This window comes from Gasterosteus aculeatus, chromosome 8 (genome assembly GCF_964276395.1).
Source record: "Gasterosteus aculeatus chromosome 8, fGasAcu3.hap1.1, whole genome shotgun sequence".
Taxonomy (NCBI): domain Eukaryota; kingdom Metazoa; phylum Chordata; class Actinopteri; order Perciformes; family Gasterosteidae; genus Gasterosteus; species Gasterosteus aculeatus.
The window spans coordinates 6,155,717-6,174,086 of NC_135695.1; the positions used below are offsets into that span (position 1 = coordinate 6,155,717).

The window sequence follows — 18,370 nt, forward strand, 5'->3', positions numbered from 1 at the left end:
GAACGCAGCGTAACGTATTTCCTGCGTCTTAATTTTGCGGATCGCCTGATTAATGGGGACAAACGGAGGTGAGGGCGGGTATTGTGGTCGTTTGACGCCACCTCGCGGCTGGCAGGCAACACCTCAACACCCCCCTCCCAACGAATACTGACCTCCACCTATTGTCTCCTATAACCACGAACTCACTAATGCTGCCTGTTCATGTGCCGCCTGTGACCCCAAAACGCACGGCGTAAACACCTTCATGGGGCCACAAACCGCCTGTGCGTGTAAAACCACCGCCGCTTCTCTCGTTCCTGAGTCGGGTGGCTGATCGGATCGCAACGCGCCTCGTATCTGGTGGAAAGGGCAGAGGCTGCACAAAGGGGATCGTTGTTGCCTGCAGATGCCCGTCAGTGGTGCAGTCGCCCTTTGAAGGCTCTCCAATCGCAGCGCATAGCGCGACCGGGGAGGGCGGGGCTTGCCCCCCCCCCCCTCCCCATCTCCGCTCCCAGCGCCACTTTAGCTCCATGTCCCACTGACTGAACGGCGACAAACCGCGCGGCGTGTGTTCCACCACGTCTCTCAACGCCGCCGGGACGCGGGCAGGTGAGGACTTGGCGCGCGGATGTTCTGGACACGAGAAGCCAAGTGATGCGCAACCCCAGGAGGTGCCCGTTTTGGGCAGGTGCGAGACCTGTGGCGCTCACAGGATGAAGGACCAGTAGATGTCTAAGAGGACCCCAGTGTGGATGTGCAGCCCCTTATTGTACTTCTACATCACCAGCAGGCCTGGCCCACTTTGAGCAGCACATGGATGGATCTCGCTGTATAGGAGCTGACCTGCACTCATGGAATACAAAGCCCGCGCTGGTGAGCACGCCCGCCTGTCCGCCTCCACTCCTCCCCGGGAGCCTCTCCAGAGCCCTCTCCTCCTGACACAGCTTCTCCACTCGGACATCCCCTGGTCGCTTCAATCCCACCTCGCCATGAAGACGACTGCTCGGTGATCTGGTGCCTGCGCACGCCCCCCCACACCCCCCCTCCCCACGCACCGGAGACGCGCTATATTTGGATCGGGCTTTTGTTGGCTACACACAGGATTTATCTGCGCCGCGGGCTTCCTTTGTGTCACGGGGCTTAACGCGGAGTGCTCGGACGGCGACGGAGCGGGTGGGGGGCGGGGGGGTGGGGGGATTGGGGTGGGTGGTGGGGGGGGCTTCTCTTCGCCTGCTGTTGCGCCCGGCGGCTCTCTTTGTGGCCGGGCCGTGATGGCAGCCGGCCGCCTGGAGGCGCAAGACCACCCGGCCGAGAACGGCTTCACCCCGCTGGAGCACCCGGCGCCCCGGCTGCTGCCGCACATCGACCGCACGGTCCTGCCGTCTTTGGGGGGTTTCGGGAAACATCAGAAGCAGCTCGTGGTCCTGACCTGGATACCGGCGTTGTTCATTGGCTTTAGCCAGTTTTCGGATTATTTCCTCCTGGCCCAGCCCAATGGAACGTGCCTGCAGCCCCTCACGAACGACAGCAACTGGACCGCCGGCTCCCCGCCGGTCACCGGCGGCGCGCCCGCGTGGCAACTCGCGGGCAACGGCACCGAGGGGGGCTACGGCGAAGGCGGCGGCGGTATGCCGTGCGCCTGCAAGGAGTGGAAGCTGGAGCTGCAGACGGGACTCAGTCAGAATGTGGTTACCAAGGTAACGACTGAGCTCCAGAGAGAGCCACAGCTTTATCTGAGATAGAGCTCTCTGTTCATCATCATCATCATCATCACCGCCGCCCTCTGTCTTCATCACCCTCAGTTCAGAGCAGAGATTCCTGCCTGACCTCAATATGAGAGTGTGTGTGTGTGTGTGTGTGTGTGTGTGTGTGTGTGTGTGTGTGTGTGTGTGTGTGTGTGTGTGTGTGTGTGTGTGTGTGTGTTAGAGACAGCAGCGAATGTCCATGCGGTAGCTCGGCGTGGGAAATCATGGTTGAAGTCAATATAGTTGTATTTTTAAGAATACTAGAATAATCACAGTGGCCAGTAAATAACCAACCACTCATGTTGTGATGTTCAGCTCATTGCTGCACATCACACCGAGTTGTGAAACTAACCTGGAGCCATGAGACCCAGGAACATAAAGCCTTCTCCCTCTTCTGCTTCAATTTAGTGAATGTCACAGAACCGTGTTCTGAAGAAGTCAAAAATCCAGTTTACAAACCTTTATTACCCTTTTGTAACATGATCCAAAGTGGACGGTCATATCGTCAAAATGCCACCCAGCTCTGGCCTCTGTGCGTGACTGACATCTGTTTTCTCATATGGCGCTAATGTCCCGTGCCTAATAAAGCCACATTGAGTTCTCTGCAACACCACCGGCCATTTCCTACACCAAAAACATCAGTCATAACCAATAATCACCTCCTTCTCTGCTCGGCACAGTCGGAGGCTCAGCATGGAGTTCTGTAAATTACTGTTAAACACCAACGCTTTTTGTCTCTTTTTTTTTTTTTACACGCGGCTCGATTGCTCTGCTGCACGCCTGCAGATCCTCTCGGAGTCGTGCACAAATATAAATACACATCATGCTTGCACGTGTGTTCTTGGCTGGGTTTCAGATGCTGAGGCTGTGTGTACTGACCCATGGGGAGTGGAAAGCTATTGATTTCTGTTATTACGAACACACGGACACGTTTTCTCACGGGCGTTCTTGTTTGTCACTCAAATGCACGTCTGAATATTTCAGAAGCGTTTCGCAGTCTGTTTGCACACTCATCAACCATCGGGATTTATCAGAGCAGCGAGTCAGAGTTTGACAGACGTCTGATGAGAAAACCCCATAATTCTTTGTGTTTCTGTGCAGCTGATAGACTAAAACTGCTCAGCTGCTGATGTTTAATCCCCTTTCATCTTGTTGTGGGTGGTTTTCTCTGAAAAGTTGAATAATTACATAACATGCCATTTAGCTGACGCTTTTATCCAAAGCGACGTACAGTAAATAAAATAATGTTCCTCTCTGTTTTTCCTCTCGTTTCAGTGGAACCTGGTGTGTGACTCAGCCTGGAAGGTGCACATTGCCAAGTTCTCTCTGCTGGTGGGCTCCATATTTGGCTACCTAGTGATGGGTGTCATGGCCGACTGGTAAGCTGCGTCTTCCTTGTCTTGTGCTCCTTTACAGCTCCTTATTTTAAAAAGATCTAAGTTACACCAAAATATATGTTCTCCCTTAAGTCTACTCCAATCCAGCGTGACGGTACTTTTGGTTTAACTTGTGGAGGATTTCTCTAATGCTTATGATCACATCCCAAAGCCAGGTGTGTTTTGTTAATGCTTAAAACTGAATCATCAGTATTCAGTTTTGGAGGATTAGGTCGTACACCTAAAAAAGAGTTGCTCACAGATGTACTGTACTGAGACAATTCAATCTGAATCAAAGGTTTTCTGCCAGTACGTAGATGTTGATTATCATATAGACTACGGACACTGGCGTCCTGTCGTTGTCTTCACTATAGTTGAAAGAATTTCCAATAAACAAAGTCAGACAGAAGTTTTGCTACTAAATAATTGAACTTTAAAAAAAAATAAAACTAACAGAATGTATGTTTTTGTAATTGGTTGGCAAGCTGTTGTCAATTCAATAAATGTCAAAAGTCAATGTGGTCGGGTCAGACGGCTGGAGCTGCCTCGTGGGAAAAAAAGCCCATGGAAACAATGTAAAGAAATGTCCTCAGCTCTGACCTGACCCATTGACCCGGTGACCCCAGTCTACCAGGAAGTCCACAAAGCCTGAAGCAAACCGTGACGGGAAACCATCGGCTTCAAAGCAGAAGCTCCTCTTCTCAGTTTGTGACAGCTATTAAACACTTTGCTACTTCTTTCTCTTTCCTGCTTCTCTCTGTTTCTAAAGGTTTGGTCGACACCCCGTGTTGATTCTCTCGGTGCTTTTCATGCTGGTGTTTGGTCTGAGTGTTGCCTTCTCTGTGAACGTCACCATGTTCAGCACCTTGCGCTTCTTTGAGGGTTTCTGCTTGGCGGGCCTCGCTCTCTCCCTCTACGTGCTCAGTAAGTAAATGCTGTCGCCTCCTTATTCCTGCTCTCCCCCTGCTCCCGGATGTCCTCATTGGTGCGCTGTCGTTTATTGGGGTTATTAATCAACCCACTAACGGCCCCTGTGGTACGATACAGAGCCCTGGAGGGGACGTATGTCTCATGGAAAAAATGATTGGTCTCCTCCCAGTGTCAACAACAATCCCAATAACTCCTCGTTTAATGAATGCGTTTACATTCAATATTTCATATGTTCTGTTTTATGAAGATAAAAGTTTCCAATATCGGCCTTTTTCTTGATAGAAGTTGATGTACTCTACATTTTGAGACTGACCACCGTCCAGTGACTCTTTAACATCTGTATCCTCACACAGCCTACAAGTCAAAATGAAACACAATGTACTATTTATGTACTTTATTTTTGGGATACGCATGTCTGGTAAACAAATCTCATGCCTTTGTGCGTTAAACGTCAGCAGCTCCAGTCAAACGCTCACGGTTGGTCGCCGAAGGGGGACATGTCGGCCATGACGGATGACTCAGGAATACAGTGTTGGCTGTTCTAAAAGAACGGTTCCAATGATGTATTTCACGCAGTGCAATGCTGATGAAATGTGTTGGGTGTGTATGTATTTAACTTTGAACAGTTAAGGCACCAGCCCTTGTAGAAAACAAATACGTTTAATCGTTAATATAGACGGTGAGATGGATACTTCAACCCTTTAGGGATCACAATTATGTTGATGACACACAGATTATAGTAACGTCAAGCTAATTTAACAATGGATCACTTCAACGCTTATGGTTTGAGAGCACACATCTTAAATATGTGCGTCTATGTCCCTCCTGTGGCTCCGCATAGTGGCCAATGGCCAATTGGCGAACAGCATTTCCATTTCCCCTTGAGAATACCCTCCACCCCCCCAACCACACACTCCCCACCCGCCTCCAAAAACACTCCTACTGTCCCCTCTGACCCCCCCTCCCCTCACTCGCTGAAGCCCCCCTCAGTCGGGCCAGTAGGAGATTAGTAGATCATTATGTATGAAGCGGGGGCAGATTCTGAGCTCAGGCGGGGGGGGACTGGTTTAGTCCCTCTCAGCAGGGGATCCTGATAAATATCTGCTGAACTGCTTTCTACAAACAAACAAACAAAGTGGGTCGTCTGCAGAGGGACCGAATTTAATCTGCAATGTGTACAAAGGCCAACGAAAGACTGTTGAGGTTTTGTTTTGTGGACCTTTGTTTCAGCGTCACGGGGGTTTGGGAATGTGAGAGCGCATTTATGTATGATGGGTTTAAAATAAAGACCACCGCACAGGCTGAATGAGGAAAATATCCAACGTTCATTTAACCGAACACAATAGGATATGTTTCATTTTCATGAGATTTACTGCTCTGTTATTCTCACTAGTATCTGGTTTGGGATAAAGAGATTTCGATGATCTGCATCAGCTGGTTGGTAATCACCAGGTTCCTAGTTACTGTTACACCCTCCAGTGTCTCAGAAACGCTGAGGAAGCTTACGGCTGAAACGGGTCCATTTCCTAATGGGGGGTCATTTCTTTTCTTCATTTCACCCGTTTGTGTGCTCAGTGTTGACAATGATGCGAGTGTGTGTTTGCTGTTGTGTGAGGGAACCGACTGTATGCATGCACTTTGAAGTGTAAACAAACAAAAGGTGTTTGTGAGTTGCGTGAGGCGTCGATCAATACAGCAGGAGGAGCAGTCGACTATCCGACACAGAACACAGTCGCTTTGAAGCAAACTCACAGACAACAGATGCTGCCGTCCCTTTAGCAGTAAGAGGACATGTAAGAGGACATGTAGGGTAACAGCGCACGCTGTACCCACGCATGAGCTGTGGGGTGATGCTACACCCACTTGGCATTTCTCGCACTGTTCCAAGAACAACCCGGATGCTGAGTGGAGCATGAAGCTCCTCAGCATTGTATCCTGTTTCAGCTGCTATCGTTTGCCAAGCGATGCTCAGCGGGCACCTTGAAGCCTCGGGGTCAATCAATGTTTTGGAAGTGACACGTTGTTTTTCGTTCGTGTCGGCCGGTTTCAAGGTTCCCTGCCTTCCGCCTGGTCTCCTCTGCGTGTTAAGTATCATTATCCTGCTCGTGCTAACAAAAGGACAGATGCTAACACCCATTATGAACGTCATGTAGCACACGTGTACCGTATTATGGATGATTGCACGCTGACGTGCCTCCGCTCGTCTTATTGTGCCGATCTGTACACATTAATGCTCTTTCTCGCTGCCTCTGTCGCTCTGAACGCACTGCTGACTTTTATATTTCTAAATACAGCGGCTCTCTAGCTTTTTCCATCTTTAGTCTATGTTTCCGTCGACCACATTCATCCCACCCTCCTCCTCCTGCTCCTCTCTCTCAATACCATTTCATTATTCTCACTTTCTTGAGGCTCATTTGAAATCGCTCATCGTTTGATTATCTCTCTGCAGCTCACAGAGAATAATAAACTCCACTGGAGCTGCCAGCAGAAGCTTTAGTTTGCACTGCTAATGTAAATGTGTTCATTCATGTGTTGTTTGCTTATCTGGTTGTTTGCACCAATCCTGCATTCAGAGTTGATCAGTTTGCAATTCAGCACGTACAAAAGGGCCGTCCCCCGGGAGGCGTTCGGAGGAGCGACCTTTCCATCTCCTCGTACCCCTTTCCTCGCATTTCTGCACCTCGTCAAAGGTTACCTGAAAAATAATGGTCAAGACGGTATTTAGAGAAAAGATAAAGACCTTTTGAGTGATAAATATTTGCCCCTGTTAGTATTTCAAGCATCAAACCACTTCTCTGTCATTGGTCCATGATCTTCAGAGGTCCCAGCAGGTCGCAGTGTGACACAGAAGTATCGCAATTCAAAACGAGGGCTCGGTCACAGGGAGACCAGCAGGACACTGTCAGATAATTTAGCATGTCCACTTTGTGTATTAGATTCATGACAGTGAAGGTTTCTCACATAGTGCAGCTGAGCACAACGTTATGAATTAGGATTGCAGTGCTCTTACACTACGTGCAGCGTTCAGGTTGTACTTATTTGATTGGCGGCCTTGCCGGATGGTGTTCGCAACAATGTTCTGACAGTTGAGTTAAGTTAAAAAATGTTTTCCCTCGGAGGCCGCTGTGTTGGCAGATGGCGTGGCCTCGTTCAGACGAACTCAGCCCGAGGGTGACCGTAGTTAGACTTGACGGCTGACCAACTTGAGCTCTGACTCGGCTAAATCCTTATCGCGGAAAGAGTTGGAATTCCCCCCGAAGGACTTGCCACATGTTCAGACACAAATCTGACACAGAAAAAAACTGTTCTGGGATTTTCAGAATCAACGGCAGCGAGTGCGGCTTGAACCATTTAAAAGGTTTCCATGCTGGTTTTGGGTTTGTTATTCTCACGTAATTGCGTCGAGATTCAAATTCAGCAGTGCGCACCCTGTGAATCCCAGCTGACAGGAGCTGCTGCAGCAAGCTGCAAAAACATTCCTGGGCCGCTTCTCAAGGCCCACAGGGAGTGGGCATGTGCATGTACTCAAAGAGAGGATTTCTGTCGGTGAAGTTTGCATGGACCCAAAGGAATTAGGCTGCATGTACTTTAACAGCATCTTTGTCTCTGCTCTGCTCTGAGACGTGTGCCTAAGGACAGACTCATGCACTATGCTCCTATCCGTAGATATTTAGATATAAATGCGTGTGTGTGTTGTTATGAGCTTCTGGGAGGACGACTGCTGACTCAGCTGGGGAGACGTACTGTCCTGTCATGCCGTGCCCTTGTGAAACCTGCTCTCTGTGCAGTCCTTTTATGAGTGTGTGTGTAACGTTCCAGAAACAAAAGGGGATGTCTATCCATTTTTTGTCATTACAGTGGGTCAGTTGGCCTTGTGGCCGAGACTATACATGACTGCAACATAATACGCGCATCCAACACACAGACTGTGGTCTTCTCTCTGAACTCATGCTGTCAGAGAGCCAATCGTCTCGGTGCCGCGCTCTCGTGCCCCAGGCGAGGTTAGCGACGGAGCAGTGGACAACACGCAGTGTGTGTGGTGGCGCTGTCGCCCATTTGTCATCAAAGATCAGTGGTTGCCTCCGCTTTGTTTTTAGCCTCCCTTTCTCCCATGACAGGTTTTTCGTTTCCCTTCCCCTCTCTGCAACTGTTCCAATGCAAAGACGGTGGAGGGAAAGGAGGAGGAGGAGGAGGGGGTAAGGGGTGTAGGGTGGGGGATGGGGGCTTTACAAAGGGTGAGGGAGCCACTTCAGCCCTGATGAGCAAGAGGGAGCAGAAGGGGAGGCGAGGGAGGATCAGCCCATAGGGGGGTGAGGGCGGGCAGTGAGACAATCAGCACAAGGAGAACCATTCTCCAACTCAGCAGGAACAAAAGCTCCCTGCTAGTGTGTGTGTGTGTGTGTGTGTGTGTGTGTGTGTGTGTGTGTGTGTGTGTGTGTGTGTGTGTGCGTGTGTGTGCGTGTGTGTTGATATCCCAGTAGAGTCGGCGGGATCAGAAACCTCCTCAGAGTCAGGAGTGTTTTTGGGTTCTTTGCCACGGTACAGTTTATGTCTGCTGTGTGTGTCTCATCTATCTATTGACTGCTGGGGGAAGCGGCACCAAAGAGACACAGTGTGTGTTGATTGTCAGGGCAGAGACCACTGGGGGAAATACAGGACAAGCGGGACTTCAATTGTACCACTGCACTTTCATCTTAGGCTACTGACACTCTTGACTACATTCCGGAGGCCGATCTTTCCCATTTTACGTCACATTCATCCGACAGCTTTAGCTACTAGTTATTTTCCACATTACGGTTTAACTTACAGAACATAAAAGCAACAGATGACAACTAAGCAGTTATTTTTCGAAAACGTCGCTATATCTTGACAGTAGTAGACAGGTCCTCTGTGAAAAAATGCAGGTTCCTCTGCATCTTCTCAGTACTTCAAACAGCATATGCAGAATAACTGGAGGAAAACAACCAATCAGCGCAGAGGAGTCGGACGCCGCTGTCAATCACGGCCGGGGACGCTTGTGAACTTTGAACTATGCAGCGTTGATCGAGTAGGAATCAAGACTCTGGTACTGTTATATACAGGTTATAGAAACATACTTTAATTTACTGTAAAAAAAAACCCGTTTCATTGTCCATTTAAATATGAATCCCCTTCATTTAATCAATCAAAATGTCACAATAGGTTTTTATACAACAATTCTCCAGTGAGTCAGGCTGAAGACAGACATGGCAGTTTAAGTATTTTGGGTCCCTGTAATTTCCGCTCTGTTTTGGTTCCTGCTGAGAGGGTTTTTGGGAAATTAATTTGAACTTTCTGTGACACAGAGAGGAGGCGGTTCTCAGTAATACCTTTATGTTGTTCCTCCTAACGTCTTCTTCTTGAATTGTTTCTCATATCTGAAAAATCTGTGTCATCTTTCTGGTTCTTTCTTTGTTTTTCCTTCCCTCCACCTCGCTCTGTGGGCTTTTATCTTCCCCTTGCTGGTCTTTATTATCATTCCTCTAGTGATTCAACTGATGAATGGAGCGACTTCTGCATTTTCTTTGGGAGGGGAAGAGTCATTTGTATTCTGCTCCTGTCTTCCTACTTCCTCCCTTCCCTCGCTCCCCCTCGTTTTCTTCTTCCTCACGACAACAAGCGATGGTACATGAGGCCAGGTTAGTGAGTCTCCCACCCTCCCACAACGGTCACCTTCAAAAGGACCTTGCCATAAGGTCCGGGCCATCTGGACTGTACCATGTTACAGGCGGCATAAGGGAGGGGATGAAAGCCTCGTCGGGGGGGGCGGAGAAAGGACTTATACAGTGAAACGCTCACCGAGCAGCCGAAGCCTTTCACACACCTTGACATGTAGTACATCCTGGGTTTATAAAGCGGCCTGGTGTCAAACAAAGGTGCTCTCGCGTGAAGGATCATTGACAGGATTCCTTACTGATTCAGAGAGGAGATTCCGTACTCGTCCCACCGTTATTAAACGCTTAGGATTCGCTCGTCTCCACAGCAACACCACAAGAGTCTCTGTTTCATGTGAAACTAAATCTCTCTCTCTCTCACTGCCTTTTCATTTTAGGGATCGAGCTTTGTTTGCCATCCTGGCGTTTCTCCATGACCATGGTGGCCAGTTTCCTGATGGTGGGCGGGCAGCTTCTGATGCCAGGGGTGGCCGCGCTGTGCCGCAATTGGCCGGGCCGCGATGACTGGCAGGTCCTGCAGATTGTCATAATCAGCCCCTTTGTTCTGATGCTGCCCTACGTCTGGTGAGTCCCGCCCAAAGAGGAAATCCACAAGGAGCGTGTGGGGGGGGTTCTTCTCTCACTGAGCCAGGCGATGGCTTGTACAGTAAACACTGCACCTCACAGCACTGTGCAGCCTCTGCTTCAACTTAAGAACAATACCCTCTTTCTTCTATTGTTTTCCTTCTTCTCCCACTTCTGTTGGCTTCTTCTTCTTATTGCTCGGACCAATCTGTTCACGTCTTGCTCTCCTCCTCCATGCCCTTCCCGCTGCTCTCTTTCCCTCGCCAGGCTTTTTCCGGAGTCGCTGCGCTGGTTGCTTGCCACCCAGCACTACAGGCGGTCCAAAGCCATGATGCTGCGTATCGCCAGGAAGAACCAGGTCAACCTGAATACCGAGCCGAGAGGCGTTTTGACGGGTGAGGGGCATCAAACTAGAGGCCCGATTCTCAGTCTTTTTGCTTTATTCACTTTATTATGCCAATTATTTCCAACTGTCATCTGCGTTATGACACAGCCGCTTCTCAGCCTGTGATGAAATGCACATGCAACGGACACAAAGCCACTGACTCACATAGAAAGTCTCAAAGATCCCCTTTTCACATGTGCAACCATGCTGTAGTTTCCCAGCAGCGTCTCTCAACGTATTTCTGAATGTGCAATCACACAAACACATGCATGCTCCATTGGATGAATAAGATCAGTCTGACTTCTGTCCCAAACTGCCCCTACTGACTATTTTCATTTGAGGATTTACCTCACACCTTCCCCATTCTCACCGACCTCATGCCTCTCCTCGTGGCCATGCAGACACACAGAGCCCATTAGTGTGTCTGAGCCAGAGGCTGGCCTCTCATTACCCTCTGCAAGCAAAGGTCTCAAGGCGTGCTTCGTGTTTCCTACCAGAGCTGGAGCAGGAGCTGCACAAGAGGCCCCAACCGACCTGCATTGTCAAGATGATGAGCACGAGGAACCTGTGGAAAAACATCGTGGTGCTGTGCGTCAACTCGTAAGTGTGTCCCGTCTTGTTGAGAGGGCATGAATTTCCTATGGGCTCATCCCCTAGAGACAAAACGAAGACACGTATGCGGGGGGGCGAACCTCTGGTCCCGCCTCGCCGTCCGTCTGCTGATTGTGTCTCGCTGTTGTTGGTGCAGGCTGACCGGTTACGGGATCCACCACTGCTTCGCCCGCAGCATGATGGACCCGGAGGCCCAGCCCACGGCTTTGTGCCACGCAGACTATTACACCATGGCTGGCATCGCCGTGGCAACATGCCTGGCGGTTTGCCCCGCGGTGGGGTTGATGGGTCGGCGGGGAGGGCTGCTCACCTTCATGATCATCACAGCACTGGCGTCCCTTCTACAGCTGGGTCTACTCAACTGTGAGTAATCACAACACTTGTCGCTCCGCTTTTGACGGTTGCGCCTGTGCAGTTTAGTCGGGTGTCCGAGTTAGAAAAAAGTTGGGAGGTTTGACACTGGACATTTTGCATCACCCTGTCATTAAACATTAAACAGTACAGACTGCAATTCTCCGTCTTCTGTCCTGCAAGGGGGTCATAATTTCAGGCTTCAGTGGTACTGTGCAGAGTTCTGCTCGAGGCTTTTTAAAAAGAATTGTGCTCTCTTTGTGCTCACTAATGACATGTTCTCCTCTCTCCAACGCTCGCTAATGGAAACCAGTGATTGGCAAGTACAGCCTTCGCCACGACACAGGTACAGCTACAGTTTGTTCATTTTTTACATATTGTGGTCTGATACTAAGGTCCTTAATTTTCTTACATGGCCTCGGATTCCATGGTCCGTTAGTTCCTTACAGCAGATTTCCACAGTTCTGATTAGGGTTGCAAAATTCAGAGAATTCCATGTTGGAAATGTTGCATGGGAATTAATGGGAAATTTATGTAAACAAAACAGAATTTTGGTTTGTCATAAGCAGACATGCATGCAAACATTTCTTATGCAAATTAGAAAAAAATACATGTTTGACTCAATCCACTTGGTAGAAATTTATTCTCATTGAACGAAAAAAACAAACGTTGAATAAAATAGTGTATACGCTACGATAACCGCCCCCGCCAAAAAGTCCACTTGTAAATGTAAAATGAATTAAACTTCTCAAGCCTCTGGTTTGAGTGTTTTTCCCTGTGGACATAGATGCATCACTCTCACTGCTGTCTACAAATAAACGTATTAAAGTGAACATGGCTTCAGTTTACCAAGTAATCAGTATGCTAAGTAATGACAAAGACGTTGAAAAACAACACAACATTGCATGTTTGCATTTCTGTTCCCAACGTGCTGCATTCAGGGTCACGCGGAGCTTGCTAGACTTGTTCTCAACTACGTTTCAGTTCGCTGTTATATGCTTTTGCAAAAAAACAGAAATAGTCGAGTAGCACTTCAAACACATAAAGAGGACTATTTGTTTATTGGAAGCAATACATTATTAATTAAATTATTCAAATTTGTGGAAAGAAAAGCAGAATAATGTATAAGCTGGTCATTAGTGTGAAGTGAATCTTTACCCTGGGGGGCCCCCTCGGACATCGTCCCTTACATTAACACTGTTATGCCCACAACTTCTGTTAAACAAACAGCTCTCTGTGTCTCATGTTGGACATTTCTGGTGTACTTACGCCTTTTTATTGTCCTCCTACGGACAGTTCTGCGGGACACCCTGAACAGGAAATTCTCGGTGGCCTTCTCCATCATCGGCATGTTCTCCTCCCACGCGGTCAGCACACTCAGCATATTCTTTTGTGCTGAAATCACCCCAACTGTCATCAGGTGAGCCTCGAAGACCAGAAACACGCAGAACAACACACAGGGGACCCTTCATGGACAGGGGAACCGTGTCTCATTCGTCACCGATGGTGGACGATCCATCACGGGCCATTTTACTGGATGGTCAAAATTCTAAGAATGAAATACAATAAACACTCACCACAAAAAAAACACGGCACAATGTAGTACTACATAGTATCTTTGAGTAGTTTGTTCAATCTAAGTGTGTAGTTTCCAGCACGGTCTGAAAAATGTTGCGTTATCTTCTATCTCTACATTCTCTTACTGCCAAAAGAAGTCTTGTCTTTGGAAATTCATTTTAGTCTATTTGTTACGTTTAATGGACCAGAGAGTGGTAGTGATCATACATGAAATGATATTTTCCTCTTAGTACGAAATGATGAGATCGCGGCAAATACAGTATCCTCCGCCGTTCACTGACCCGTCCATAATGTGAACGGTCGCTGCGTATGGAATCTTTGGCCAAATCTCTTGTTCATGTTGCTTGTTAGCGCCACCTTGTGGTGCAGGTTTGACTGACAGGTGAGTCCTTTATACACCCGCAAAAGGTTTCTGAAGGTTTGTGTGAGTCAAGGTGCACACATGCCCACCATCTCTCCTACAGAGCGCTGAAACCCAGCGAGCTCCTGCCGTCAGACTAATCTTTCCCCCCCGCCGTGCAGGGGTGGAGGACTGGGTCTGGTCCTGGCCAGCGCCGGCTTCGGCATGCTCACCGCACCCATCATGGAGCTCCACAACCAGAAGGGCTACTTCCTGCACCACGTGATCTTCGCCTGCTGCACCCTGCTGTGCATCATCTGCCTGCTGCTGCTGCCCGAGCCGCGGGGCCAGCCTTTACCCGAGAGCCTGGCCGACGGAGAGAGCTTCACCCGACAGACGCTGCTGCATCCGGGGGAGCAGCACCTCCTCCTGGCCAAGACCGACGGGGACTACGCCCGCGTCCACGACACGCCGTTGCACCTCACGACCACCGGGGGCGCCACGGTGGCCGCGGCGACCGCTCTGGCGGCGGTGCCGGCCTCGTACTCGTTGGCCACCGGCGGGGAGGTGATCGGAAACCAGGCCGTGGCCAACGGGGTGCGAGCGCCCGAGCAATAAGCCTCCCACTGCGCCGGTTGTCGCTTCAGCATCCAGCGACGAATCTGGGACAACGCACAACTTTTAGGAGAAAAATGAATTATTCGGATGAACCAGACAAACTGTTTAATGGTGACGGTAATATATTTGTGTGCGTAGTTTTGTTGTGACTATGATTCGTTCAGGAGTTGCCAAAAGAAAAAATATTGTTCTTGAGCAAGTCTATCTGAAGTCAGTGTGCGTTAAATAATTTGAAAGTGTTGTTTGGGGAGTTTGTTGCACTGCCGTCCGAGAAGGATCGACAGGTAGAAGAAGCGGGCAAAGCGGAGCGGACCCTCAGAGTAACGTCCGCTCGGGGGACGTTTCCGTTTGCGGGTTTTGACTCGTTTGAGGGATGAAATTTCACTGCATCTTGTAATTCTTTAGAAGTTATTTTGCACTAAATGTCAGAGACACAATCAAGTGTTTGTGATGTTCAGCCGACTTGTTGGAGCACCAGGGATTTGGCTAAACCACTAACACTCTCTTTTGCATGAAAGGGCACAAATGGTTTGACATGTTTCCTTTTTTTTATTTGGTATTTGTTGTTCCTCTGCTAGAAGTCTGTTGTGGCACTTTCTCCTCACAGACGAGGTCAGTGTAGACACAAGAAAGCATTATCGCTATATTGGTGTATGATGGTTGTCGGATGGGACCAACAGCCGGAGACCTTTGGCAGATTCCACGTGCAGCTCGTAGAGACGGGCGAGTGGCGCTGAATAAAACCTGAGAGTTGAACGGACATGAGAGTTTACCAGTCGAGTGTGCAACCGTATGTCTTATGACGCTTCTCAGCATTTCAATGGCTTTATCATGATGGCTCTGTTACTCTTGTTACTTTTTTTTTTTTAAAGGAAAAGAGGATTTCAATTCAAGGTAACCAGTATTTATTTTCTCCTGCTCCCAAGGGCAGTTTTGTTGCTTGAAATACCTTCTAATTAGCAGATATTCCCACTCCTTGTTCTCTGTACTGTGGTAATGTTGTGATCCTGCTCCGAGGATGTGTAACTATAGCCAGAAAGCACAATATTTTACAGTTTTTTTTAAATAAACGTTTGTGAAGATTAGAATAGAGCAGCGCAGCCTGCACAGACCTGGCCTAGATGTGATCGGTGTACAATAATACACTTTACTAGATAAGTATCCTTTAGGACTGCATACAAATGTAATGTATGGATACATGTACCATTCATAATGTAGGGACCATCAACTTTACTTTTATAGGATACAAGATCTTTGAATGGATAAACCAATTTTCATTCATATAGACAATATGCATGTGTAGTACACAGCACGTATTTTGAACACCCTGTACCGTTTACTAGTTTGTATGTTTTCAACAGTGAAAAAAAACTCAACCACTAATGCTGTTTTCTTAATGGTATTTTTTTAATATGACGCATTTGTACAAAAAGCCATAGGCCTACATGTTTTGATAATAAACCACTTAATTTATTGTGTCAATAAAAGAACACTTGATGTGACAGTTTGTGGTGATTCTTGTTGTACCACGACAGTGTCTGCAGGAGTTCCAAATGGAAGAAACGCTACTTCTACCCCTCTTCCCATCTTATCCTCAGCTCTACACAAAACAGGAGTAAATAATTGAATGTGATCAAAAGTGTTCAGGGTGAAGCTCCACCTCCTTTTTGATCCTCTGCTCCACCGAAAGACTGAGGTTGGAGTCCGTCATCGGAAGACTGTAACTCACAAACACTTGCTTTTTGGTCTTCTTTGCTGCAAGACAGACAGACACAGACCGTTACCTCCCGTTTAGTTTGGATTGTAAAATGAATTGTTTGCTTTACAACACAATTACACTAGAGTCAGACTAAGAGGTTTGTGGAGATCTGAAGCAGGAATTATTTTTATTATTTTTAAAAGCCTTTTTAGAATGACAAACATCGTAGAAAGCTTGCCACAACACGTCTGTGTGTTTATCACACATTTAATGAAATGATGCGAGGGTTGAAGATCTACTTGAAAAGATGAATTGACATGCGACCGGTGAAGAACTTAGTTAATAATTCAAATCCATAATATGAATCAAATGTACATAGCACCTGAATATCATGTGTAACAAGACTACATACAACTGTAAAATGGACAAAGAAAGTAACTGTCTGAAAATGCATGTTGTCATGTTGTTGAAAACAAAATAAAAAGTGAGTTTAAAAAAATAAATAATATAAATCAAATGAATGTCTAACTGACTCATGAATTCAAAACATCCGCGCAGCATTTTGAGAATTATTAGCATTTTACGGTTCAGGGTTTCTCAAATGAGCTCAAACATACAAATAACCTATTTAAAGATACAGAAAATCAAACCACATTACAAAAGTGCTCCAACGTTTTAGTAACTAAAAACGTTATACGTCATGCATGATTACCTAATCTCTGTGCCATAGAATTAGCAGCGGTATTGGATGGGTCCCCCATGACTAATGTAGATAATGGCATCGAATCCTGCAGACAAGAAAAACAAAACAATGTGTACACCTGCAGTTAGTGTCTTTTCAGGGGGAAAAAATAATGAACTGTCTCACATCCAAAATTCTGACTTTCTTAATATATCTATATAATAATAGAAGTGAAGGCAACAGATCCTGAACCCTGTTTTTACCCCTAGTGACTCCCGTCAGACAACAGTTCAGTTGTCTCCGGTTTGTGTTGTAGTCAGAGGACACTAAGCCATCGATGAGCAATAAACAACACACTACAATCTGTCAATGAGTATAGAAATAACAATTGAAATAAACAGCAGTGAAGTGTGCCAGTTCCTCAACGTCGTGTATTCTCGTTGTCAACCTCATCGGACTGTGCATCAACGAAAAAAAGTCTCAATAAAGTTAGAGAGATGAAAACAAGTCTTATATTTACTAATGCGTGGCCTAAAACAGTTTCTAAAAGGTATTTTTTTAAAGTCAATAATAAAAAATGTATAAATACACAATTGAGGGAAATTGTAGCCTTAGACACACTGTCACATTACACATTACATTATTACTCGTGCACTAAAGCAGTAGATCATTTATTTACTAGTTTATAACTACTGTGCAATGATTATTTACATTGTGAGGTAACTGGTTAATCGACTGATCACGTCTGATGTTTACGCGTGGCGTGAAATGATGGATAACGTCAGCAGCTTTAGGACCGAAACATCCCGTTCTACAAGCTCTCAGTATCGTTAAAACGTCAATTAGTAAAGTTGTTCCCCGAAATAAAGTGTAGCAGATCAACAGCCCGTGGTTTAAACGCGTAGCGTACAAGTATGAAGAGGCAATAAAAGAAAAGAAGCAAAACCCCTTTGAACGTGTAACGTCACTCGTGTCCTCACGTATCTGCTGCCCATCGACACCGCGAGGTTGGACAGAACCGGACTGGAACCGACCCAGAGGAAGAACCCGCCGCTGAGCTTCATCACGTGGAAGTGTATCACCTGCTCCAAAATCCTCTCCGAGAAATTGTGCACCGTAATGGCCGCAGACGCCTCTCCGTTGCGTGCGTCGCTCATCCCCGTGTAAGTGCGCATCTACCGGCCACGGTTAACGTTAAAGCGAAGGCGCGAGCTACAAACAGAAAGGGCTACCGCTGCTTCCTGGTGACGCGAGAGCGGCAGCCCAAAGCAATCGATCGTCAGGACGCACAAGTGAACGTGCGCGTCCACGGCAACACCGAAACAGCTGGTCAGAGCCGGGAAAACGTTTATGATGAGATACACGATGAGAAAACCGCTCCCAAATCCCAGGTGGGCCACACGAACAGGATTAGTACGACCTTATCGTTGCAACTGGTTTACGCCATGAAACTACAGTGTGGTGATTGAAACACTTCAATAAATTCATATTGTCGCCATTAATCTATGGAGTCCGATCAGTCTCAATAATTGCAAATGCAAACACAAAAAGTCACATATATATTTAATTTACAAATAAATGTGGTTAGAAGGTCGTCAAAATGATCAAAAACGCTGTTAACATATCCGGGAACCCAATTCTGTCCTTTCACAATAAGATTTCCTGCATCCACCTCCAAATAGTGCAATAAAAGCTCTTTCTTTCTTCTTTCTACGTCGCCCCAGCGTCGCACGACCGAGTCTACTTTCTCTCATCAAACTTTCTGCAGTAGTTAGACATGTAAATTACGTTAGTTTAGCACTATATAATCATTTTTAG

At 47.2% G+C, this 18,370-nt stretch overlaps 2 protein-coding genes across 2 annotated transcripts; one reads left to right on the forward strand and one right to left on the reverse strand.

Annotated features, from left to right (window-relative positions):
- Nucleotides 1-482: 482 nt before the first annotated feature.
- slc22a23b (solute carrier family 22 member 23b) lies at nt 483-15,673 on the forward strand. The gene is made up of 10 exons (XM_040183637.2): nt 483-1,676; nt 3,000-3,103; nt 3,870-4,024; nt 10,101-10,287; nt 10,555-10,682; nt 11,170-11,272; nt 11,421-11,647; nt 11,949-11,981; nt 12,932-13,055; nt 13,736-15,673. Exons 1-10 carry the CDS (start codon nt 1,251-1,253, stop codon nt 14,169-14,171), a joined length of 1,923 nt encoding a protein of 640 aa, XP_040039571.1. The 5' UTR covers nt 483-1,250; the 3' UTR covers nt 14,172-15,673.
- LOC120823566 (proteasome assembly chaperone 4) lies at nt 15,558-17,817 on the reverse strand. The gene is made up of 3 exons (XM_040183644.2): nt 17,533-17,817; nt 16,583-16,658; nt 15,558-15,926 (listed from the first exon to the last, which is right to left on the reverse strand). Exons 1-3 carry the CDS (start codon nt 17,725-17,727, stop codon nt 15,805-15,807), a joined length of 393 nt encoding a protein of 130 aa, XP_040039578.2. The 5' UTR covers nt 17,728-17,817; the 3' UTR covers nt 15,558-15,804.
- Between the last annotated feature and the right edge of the window lie 553 nt (nt 17,818-18,370).

What these genes read in the sequence shown, in the direction of transcription:
- LOC120823566 (XM_040183644.2), bottom strand. Translation starts at nt 17,727, where the DNA reads ATGCGCACTTACACGGGGATGAGCGACGCACGCAACGGAGAGGCGTCT. An exon ending in TGTCGATGGGCAGCAGATAC is followed by an intron (nt 16,659 to 17,532) that starts GTGAGGACACGA and finishes TCTTGTCTGCAG; the next exon opens with GATTCGATGCCATTATCTAC. An exon ending in TTCTATGGCACAGAGATTAG is followed by an intron (nt 15,927 to 16,582) that starts GTAATCATGCAT and finishes TCTGTCTTGCAG; the next exon opens with CAAAGAAGACCAAAAAGCAA.
- slc22a23b (XM_040183637.2), top strand. Translation starts at nt 1,251, where the DNA reads ATGGCAGCCGGCCGCCTGGAGGCGCAAGACCACCCGGCCGAGAACGGC. An exon ending in ACAGCTGGGTCTACTCAACT is followed by an intron (nt 11,648 to 11,948) that starts GTGAGTAATCAC and finishes AATGGAAACCAG; the next exon opens with TGATTGGCAAGTACAGCCTT. An exon ending in ATCACCCCAACTGTCATCAG is followed by an intron (nt 13,056 to 13,735) that starts GTGAGCCTCGAA and finishes CCCGCCGTGCAG; the next exon opens with GGGTGGAGGACTGGGTCTGG.